The 9,884-nt window shown below is 50.6% G+C and overlaps 1 protein-coding gene across 1 annotated transcript; it reads right to left on the bottom strand.

Annotated features, from left to right (window-relative positions):
* Positions 1-250: 250 nt before the first annotated feature.
* On the bottom strand, positions 251-799 carry LOC130041207 (high affinity copper uptake protein 1-like). The gene has a single exon (XM_056133267.1). It carries the CDS (start codon positions 797-799, stop codon positions 251-253), a length of 549 nt encoding a protein of 182 aa, XP_055989242.1.
* Positions 800-9,884: the final 9,085 nt, after the last annotated feature.

The following is a 9,884-nucleotide window of genomic DNA, read 5'->3' as shown; positions in this document are numbered from 1 at the left end:
CCCTGGGTTTCAGGTCCACGTCCGTGCCTTGTCTAATGTACAGCCTCCCTCCTGGCTCCTCTGGTGACCGTGTTCCTGCTTTGTGTCTGTCTCTGGGGTTATCCTGGGGGAGGGCATGGACAGGGATGAGCTCCTTCAGCCTGAGCTTCGGCCAAAGGCGTTTGTTATTCTCAGTGAACCCAGAAGCCAAACTTGACAATAAATGCCTATTTGTGCTCTTTGATGCGAACTTTGCTCTCTCTGTTTGGGGTTAAACATCGAAAGGACATAGTAGAGGGCAGAGTTGGGCGAACCAATGACTGAGAGGAGAGTGTCCGAGGATGCTTCTCAGGGTGATGGGATCTTCCCTGGGAAGGCCTAGGTAGGCGTTGTAGGTCATGGCGGTCAGCATCAGCAGGTAGCTCAGGCCCACCTGGAACACGTGCAGCGCCATCTGCAGGAGGTGAGCGGTGCTCAGCAGCTGCGGCCGGGGCGTCTCCTTGGGGCAAGCTCCGTCGGGTCTGGGGAAAGGCGAGCACTGGGCATGGAGTCTCTCACAGGCTCTCTTGAGTCCCTTGTAGCCCAGGGCCAGCAGACACATGGCCACGACAGCCACAGCCATGGCCGCAGCCGAGTCGATCAGCAGCCCCGAGAACAGCAGCTCCAAGTTCCTGTAGCCGAAGTAGAAGATCATGGGCATCATGTGTGTGCTGCCCCCGTGGGAGTGGGGCCCCGAGGTGGCCGGAGGCTGGGGTGGAGGAGCCAGGGTGCTGGGGTGGCCCATGATGCTCATCCCGGAGTGATGGTGCGAGTGGTCCATGGTCCCAGGAATGAATGTGTCATAGAAGATTCTGGAAGTCTGATGGAGTCCTGCACTGCAGCCTCTTCTCAGGGTCTCTGGCAGACACCAGGTAAGGCTCCTCGGAGCCTTGACTCTTATGTACACTGCGAGGAGACCCTCCCCGACCATCCCCAACCCTACCTGACCCTCCCTGAACCTCCCTGACTCTCCTGGCCCTCCCTGATCCTCCCTGACCCTTTTTTAAACAGCTGCTTTGAAACACTAGTTGGCGTTCCTCTCTCTGAGCCAATCTCAAATTTTTTTTTAATTTTTTTTTTATTAGTGAAACACCATGAGGTACAGTCATAGATTTACAATTTTTTGTGCTTGGGTTTGATTATACAATGATCAGATACCCATCCCTCCACCAGTGCCCATTTTCCACCATCATGGATAATATCCCCCCCACCCCCATTCCCCCATCCCCCCCTGCCTCTGTGGCAGGGCAATCCCCTGTGTTCTCTCTCTCCTTTTGGGTGTTGTGGTCTGCAAAAGAATCTCAAATTTTAAAGCCTCAATAGAAAGTAACTGACAAATAGAAGACAGAAAAAAAAAAGATACATCAGCAAGGGCTCTATTTCGCAGAGATCGAGCAGCTATCCATCCCAGGAACACTTGATATTTGGTTCTGAGACCAGTCACCCAGCCCAGCTAGCTCCCTCCCTCCCTTGGGTAGGTTGCAGAGCCCTAGCATGCTGGTCTGAATAAAACCCTGCTTGAATTCCTGCAGGAATGTTGTCTGTCTGGTCTCTCCGTGCCTCCCAGTGCTAGGGAACTCCCGACCCCAACACAACAAGTCTCAAAAAACGTAGATGTTACTGGGCCTGCTTGAGCAAATCGATGAACAACGGGAGGGCAGTGCTATAATGCTACATGTGGGGCCAGCACACTGCCACGGGTCACTCCTGAGCACGCTATATTGTCCCCTGAGCCTATCAGGAGCAATCCCTTGTTACAGAGCAAGAAGCCCAAAGAATCACCAGGTGTTATCCAAAAAACAAACAAACAAACAAAACAAAACACCTGAGTTAATCCTGTCCCACCAGAACTCCACCTGGTGATCTTCCTTCATCTTTATTTCCTCTCTAAATGTGCCCACCTCCTCCCACAGTGCTCACCATCAACGCAATTCTTCTCCCCATTTCCCTGAGGAAATGAACCATCAGTAGAGGAAGTGAACACCCACCTGGGACACCCACCCTCTGTCTGGGCTGAGACCCACATCTTCACTGTGTCTCAGCAAGCAGTCCTCACCCCAGGAAGCCTGTTTCGAGCCCCTAAGCTGAAGGAGTGGAAACAGGGGTGAACCCTAAAACGTGAAACACAGCCCCCACAACCACAGCTTAAAAGCATCCTGTCTAAATAATCTTTGTGACTCTTTTCGGTTTATGCCTAGCTTATTTTTAAATTCTCCTAAAGAGCCTTGAATATAATCTCAGGGCTAGGATGAAAGAGACGTTACTGGGGCCTGCTTGAGGCAATCGAAGAATAACAGGATGATGAAATGAAAATTTTTAAATTTAAAGTAGCTTGGGGTCCTTTCTCTATCTCAGCTGCCTTTCCCCCCCCCCCGACCCCCAGCATATGAGACCAGATTCAAAGCCATGGAGCAGTCCTCCTGGGACCACCAAGTAATTGATGCTTGGAGGGCTCGCTCAGGATGAGAGATGTGTGCTGAAAGTAGACTCTGGATCGATCATGATGGCCAGTTTAGTACCCATACTGTGAACCATACACCCAAAAAGAGAGAGTAAGAGAAAATGTGCCTTCCACAGAGGCAGGTGGGGATGGGGGTGGAAGTGGTAGGAGGGATACTGGGAACATTGGTGGTGGAGAATGGGCACTGGTGAAGGGATGGTTCACGATCATTGTATGACTGAAATGTAATCACAAAAGTTTGTAACTCTGTAACTATATCTCAGAGTTACAAACTTTTGTGATTACAAAAAGTTTGTAACTCTGTAACTATATCTCAGGGGAGCGGGTTGAGCTTTCCTCCCCGCCCCGACCAGGGCTACGGCAGCCGAAGACCTCCAGGACCAGCCACCACCATGCTGAGACCACTCTCCGCACACATGAAGGTACTGGCAGAGGGACAAAGCCACGCGGGTTCCGGGGCCGAGACCTCCAAGCCTACTCGAATTGGAGTCGAGCATCTTCCACCCAATTCCTCCAAATTCCAGTAGGCGGGGGTCACACCCACCACCTGGCCCCCTGGCGCCGTGTAATCCCATCAGCGGCCAAGACTCAGAGACTATAAAATCCAGATCCCGGACGAGAACAGTGCAGTCTCTGCCCCCGCGCCTGGGTGTTCCTTCCCGGAGGCCCTTGGAGGGGAGCGGGTTGAGCTTTCCTCCCCGCCCCAACCAGGGCTACGGCAGCCGAAGACCTCCAGGACCAGCCACCACCATGCTGAGACCACTCTCCGCACACATGAAGGTACTGGCAGAGGGACAAAGCCACGCGGGTTCCGGGGCCGAGACCTCCAAGCCTACTCGAATTGGAGTCGAGCATCTTCCACCCAGATCCTCCAAACTCCAGTAGGCGGGGGTCACACCCACCACCTGGCCCCCTGGCGCCGTGTAATCCCATCAGCGGCCAAGACTCAGAGACTATAAAATCCAGATCCCGGACGAGAACAGTGCAGTCTCTGCCCCCGCGCCTGGGTGTTCCTTCCCGGAGGCCCTTGGAGGGGAGCGGGTTGAGCTTTCCTCCCCGCCCCAACCAGGGCTACGGCAGCCGAAGACCTCCAGGACCAGCCACCACCATGCTGAGACCACTCTCCGCACACATGAAGGTACTGGCAGAGGGACAAAGCCACGCGGGTTCCGGGGCCGAGACCTCCAAGCCTACTCGAATTGGAGTCGAGCATCTTCCACCCAGATCCTCCAAACTCCAGTAGGCGGGGGTCACACCCACCACCTGGCCCCCTGGCGCCGTGTAATCCCATCAGCGGCCAAGACTCAGAGACTATAAAATCCAGATCCTGGAACCGCGCGGCCGCATTTGTGGCCGCGCGACATCTTAACAGAACTTTTTTTTTTAATGACATCTTATTGTCTTATTCCTACTTTGGACAAACTTGCAGGCTATCGAATGTAGCCTGCCCACAGGGCAGAGTCTGGCAGACTCCCCGTGGCCTACCTAATATGCCAAATACCAGTAACAACGATGGGTCTCATTCTCCTAAATAGCCTTGAATATAATCTCAGGGCTAGGATGAAAGAGACGTTACTGGGGCCTGCTCGAGGCAATCGACGAATAACAGGATGATGAAATGAAATGAAATGAAAAACATAAATGAATATAAAAAACAGTAAAGTAGTTTAGGAGACTGAGTGATAGTACAGCCGGTAGGTTGCTTGACTTGGACACTGCCAGCAAGAGTTTGATCCCAGCATCCCATATGATCCCGCAGTCCTGCCAGGAGTGATCCCTGAATGCAGGGCCAGCTGTAGCCCTTGGTACAGTTGGGTGTGGCCCCAAACCACAAACAAACAAACAAACAAAATGAAGTAGTTTAGAAATCACTTGATCACTTGATCATATAATATCCCTTTACTCATTGATTTGCTTAAGCGGGCGCCAGTAACATCTCCACTCGTCCCTGTCATGTGCTAATATAGCCCAGTGGCGTCTGCTTGCTCCAGGAACATGAAGAGCCTCAAACTGATTGTTCAGGGCCTTGATGAAGAAGTCTGACCATCTTGTAGGTGGCAGCCACGTGATCTTTTGACATCCTGTGGAATTCAGTCGGTAACGGCTCTACTTCAGAGGTCGTCTCCAAATCACATTACATGTCCAGCCCATCTAATTTTTGACGCCTTGGCAAATGAGACAGCTTCCCTGATTCTTGATTGTCAATGGTCAGAACTCCAAATTCTTTCTCTCACTCGAGTGAAGCGTGATACTTCAGGCATAGTTCTTTCGATTCCTCTTTGGGAGACCCAAATAGCATTCTCATTCTGTTTTCGTAGGGCCCAGGTCTCTAAAGTGTATGTTAATGCAGGAAGAACAGGGGAATCAAAGAGATGTGCCCAGAGCCGGAGGCTCTTCATACTCTTAGCTATTTCTTTGACACTCTTGAAGGCATTCCAAGCCACTCTCTTCCTCCTGCGCAACTCAGGTGCCAGGTCATTCGTCATGTTGACTTCTCAACCTAGGTATACATAACTGTTACATTCAGAGATGTTTGTTCTGTCATAAGTGAATGGAACATTAGGGATGAGAACGTTTCTCATAAACATTGTCTTTGTGAGAGTCAGCTGTAGTCTGACCTTTCCACACTCATGGTCAAAGTCGGCCAGCATTTCTGTTGCTTGGCTAATGTTTGGTGTTATTAGAATGATGTTATCAGTGAAGCGGAGTTGTGTAGTTGCCAACCATCTATCTTCACTCCCATTCCTTCCCATTCCAGTCATCGCATGATGTTCTGGAGGGTGGCACTGAAGAGTTTCAGTGAAATGGTATCACCCTGCCGAACCCCTCGCTTGATATGGATGATCGCTTCCTTATAGAATGGTGAGGTCCTGGTAGTGAATCCGTAATACAGCTCACGGAGGATCCTGATGTATTGAGTTTGAACGTCCTGTTTGGCTAGGGCTTCGATGACTGCTTCAGTATCAACAGAATCAAAGACCTTCTTTAAATCAATGAACGTTAGACAGAATGGCATCTTGAACTCCTGAGAAACCTCAATGAGCTTGGTTAGCATTTGGATATGGTCGATGGTGCTGAATCCTTTTTGGAAGCCGGCTTGCTCACATGGTTGTCCTTCATCTGGTGTTCTGCTAATCCTATTCAGGATGACTCAAGTGAACAGCTTGTAGAGGACAGACAAAAGGCAGATCAGCCGATAGTTGCCAATTGTTGCCTACTGACGAAGGAAAAGAATGCTTGATTTTTCATTCCCCCTTTTTTGTCCTGCTCAAAGCTGGGCAACTTCCCAGTACAGGAGGTTTCAGTTTGGGGAAAATGCACCCTCGTAAATGATTTGTAAATGATGTATGAGGAACAGCACAGTCTCTATGAATATGTCAAAACTGTAACAAAGCAGGCCGCTCCGACCAGTAGCATTAGGTCGAAAGGGTCACCAGGTGGCTGACCAACGGTGCATGGCTCTGCCCACTGTGACTGACCAACAGTGCATGGCTCTATTCATCGACCCATCCACTTTCCCATGTCCCATCCCCTTTTCCTTTCTTTTGGGTGGGTTGTGCAAACATACTTAAGTCTGTACCTGTGCTCTGAATAAACGCACGCACGCATTCAGACCATCTCCTGAATGACGGAACCCTGTGTGACTTGAGTGCTGATTTCAACCTGACAGCTCTCCCCTGGCTCGGCCCCACAGCGCCGGATGCGGCAAGTGGAGGTCCCACTGAGATCAGGTACGAGGGAGAACCGGACAGGGCTCACCTGCGCATAGGCAGGGGGAGAGCCTGCGTATAGGCAGGGGGAAAACCCGCATATAAGCGGGGGATTAAACAGTGCATGGTACCATGGGAAATTCTGACTCAAAAACTCGGCTGGCCACCGAGTTGACTGAGTTACTGAAACAGCAGGGAACTGCTATTAAGTTTAGGACCGCGCTCGAGTTCATTACAGTAATAGGGGAAGTCAGCCCTTGGTCCCTGACAGGGGGAGATTTCAAAATCTGTGACTGGGAACAGGTTAAGATAGATCTACAGAGAGCCCTCAGAGATAGGGGGTCGGATAGGGTTCCCGTCGCTACATTCTCCCTCTGGAGATTGGTTAAAGATGCGCTGTCAACCACCTGTGTCCGGGTGCAGGAACAGCTGTGTGACCTCCAAAAAACCTTCGGGGAAATCCAGGAGGAAGTAACAGGGCGCTCTCTGCAGGGGGACGCTGGCAATGATATAGCAGAACATGAATATGCCGAAGTTCCCGTGATTTCTGAATGTGGGAGCCAGACTCCTCTTGCCCCCGATCTAGACACAGAAGAAAAGCAGCTCCTCTCTGGTCCCAGACCTCCCCACCAATCTTTGGGGGCGAGATACACTCTCGGCCATTGGCGCAGTTCTAGTCACACCGCCTGGCCACCTCCAGACCCCCCTCCGACCCCCGGTTTCTTTCCGGACCATAACCCATATTACTAGTGATTATCCAGCCCTGGGACAAGGGGACCCCATAACTCTGATGCCCGTGGAAGAACTGGAAGGGGCCCCAACCCCTGGGCCGGAACATAAGCCTTTTTAATTGGGGCCAATGTTGAGCGGCCTCCCCCCACCCCCATTACCTGGAAATCAGATGATCCAGTCTGGGTGGAGCAGTGGCCCCTACCTAAAGAGAAATTACAGGCCGCACATGCCCTAGTATCTGAGCAATTAGAAAAGGGGCACATTACCCCATCCACATCTCCCTGGAATACCCCAATCTTTGTTATAAGGAAAAGGACAGGCGGGTGGAGATTATTGCAAGATCTCAGAGCAGTCAATGCCACCATGCATCCAATGGGGGCCCTGCAGCCAGGGCTCCCCCATCCCTCCGCTATACCAAAGTCCTGGCAATTGTTAGTGATAGATCTTAAAGATTCTTTTTTCAATATTCCATTAGCTTGTAAAGATTGTCAAAGATTTGCCTTCTCTCTACCTTCCCCCAATTGGAGTTGAGCATCCTCCACCCAGATCCTCCAAATTCCAGTAGGCGGGGGTCACACCCACCACCTGGCCCCCTGGCGCCGTGTAATCCCATCAGCGGCCAAGACTCAGAGACTATAAAATCCAGCTCCCAGAACCGCTCAGCCGCATTTGCGGCCGGGCTACATCTTATCAGGACATCTTTTTATGACATCTTATTATCTCATTCCTACTTTGGACAAACTTGCAGGCAGGGCAGAGTCTGGAAAACTCCCCGTGGTGTACCAAATATGCCAAATACCAGTAAGAATGATGGGTCTCATTCTCCTAAAGAGCCTTGAATATAATCTCAGGGCTAGGATGAAAGAGACGTTACTGGGGCCTGCTCGAGGCAATCGACATTTGGGCCCTGAATCCTGAGCCGACGTGTCTCATTTGTCAGAGACCAGATTTGCAGGGTTGATCGGCAAATCACTCAAATTCACTTTACGCAGCTGAGAGAAACTAGCAAAGTGCAGCCCTATTCAGAGAGATATTTCTAATGGGCTTGGGAAGTCTCTTCCTTTCTCTGTTGCAGTAACCTCATCTTGTGGCCAGTACCAGAAAATGCAGGAGAAGAAGGAGTACAGACCGGACCCGTAAGAAACCCCGGATCTCTGAACGAAGAGATCCCCATCACCCCTCTACCCTACCCCTGCTCCTCTTTTCTGAGCCATGCTCCATTCTGGTCAAGCCACACTGGGTCCTGCTCGGTCTGGTAGAAATGTCACGAATCCTCCCCTGTGCCTCCTCACGGTTAAGGAAGTATGCCCTTGCCCAGGACACCCAATGACGGGCAACTTCCGTCACCGCCGCGCACACCTAAGACAGGGGCTAAAGCATTCTCCCCAATGACAGGTACCACGGCGGGGCGACGGACGACCTAAGACAGGGGTCCTGGTGTGCCATAATTGGAAAAAAGGGGTGAGATGTTGCCTACTGACCAAGTAAAAGAATGCTTGATTTTTCATTCCCCCTTTGTCCTGCTCAAAGCTGGGCAACTTGCCAGTACAGGAGGTTTCAGTTTGGGGAAAATGCACCCTCGTAAATGATTTGTAAATGATGTATGAGGAACAGCACAATCTTTGCAGATATGTCAATGCCATATCAAAGCAGGTCATTCCGACCAATAGCATTAGGTCGAAAGGGTCACCAGGTGGCTTACCAAAGGTGCATGGCTCTGCTCATTGTCCCATCCACTTTCCCACGTCCCATCCACTTTCCTTTCTTTTGGATGGGCTATGGAAACATACTTAAGTCTGTACCTATGCTCTGAATAAACACACGTATTCATGCCATCTCCTGAATGATGGAACCCTGTGTGACTCGAGTGCTGATTTCACCCTGACGGCCCTCGCCTGGCTCAGACCCGGAGTGCCGGACGCGGCATATGGTCACATTTTTCTGTGCTTTTGGAAACAAGTCGCACATATAGCATGTCTATGTTCAGATCTCCACTATTATCGGCTTGTGTGATTTTTTTTTAATTTGGTTTATGTGCTGGAGCGATAGCACAGGGGTAGGGTATATTGTGTTCTACTTGGCCAACCTGGCCGACCCGAGTTTGATTCCTCCACCCCTCTTGGAGAGCCTGGCAAGTTACCATGAGTATCTTGCCTGCACGGCAAAGCGTGGTAAGCTCCTTATTAGATACACCAAACACAGTAACAACACAGTAACAAATCTCAGAATGGAGCCCTTCCTGGGCCCACTCAAGAAAATCGATGAACAAAGGGAGAACAGTGCTACAGTGCTATTTGGTTAATGGGGGTGGTAGAACCACACTCAGTGATACTCAGGGACGAGTCCTGGCTCTGTGCTCAGGAGTGACTCCTGCAGAGCTCAAAGCACATTCCGTGTTGCTAGAGGCCAAAGGCTCTGGTTGCTTGCAGGTAAGGCAGGCATCTTATTTCCTGCACTATGTCTCTGGTCCCGAGTTTGTAAGATTTTTGCACGGAAAGTCAAGAGTGGGAACGTGCTACTTAGATTGTGTTTGGTCTCTCTGGCTTTAAAGTACTCTTCTTTTGGCTCACAATTTGGGGAGTATTTCACCCCAGGGCCACCAGGAATGAGGCACTCTTCACCCCCATGTCTTAAGCTCATTTGCACTAAACCTGGTAAAGCCCCACCTCTTGGAAACTGCATCATAAAGAGCCTCAAACCGATTGTTCATGATCTTGATGAAGAAGTCTGACCATCTGGTAGGTGGGCGGCCACACAGTCTTTTAACTTCCCGTGGAATCCAGTCGGTAACAGCTCTAGTTCAGCAGTCGTCTTTAAATCTCATTACATGACCAGCCCATCTGATTTTTGACACCTTGGCAAATGAGACAGTGTCCTTGATTCTTGATCATCGACGGATGTCGGAACTTCGGATTCTTTCTCTCATTTGAGTAAAACGTGATATTCCAAGCATAGCTCTTTCA

Source organism: Sorex fumeus, unplaced genomic scaffold (genome assembly GCF_029834395.1).
Source record: "Sorex fumeus unplaced genomic scaffold, SorFum_2.1 ptg000098l, whole genome shotgun sequence".
In the NCBI taxonomy this organism is placed as follows: domain Eukaryota; kingdom Metazoa; phylum Chordata; class Mammalia; order Eulipotyphla; family Soricidae; genus Sorex; species Sorex fumeus.
Note: the sequence above shows the minus strand (reverse complement) of the source record. Positions and strands in the feature narration are given on the sequence as shown.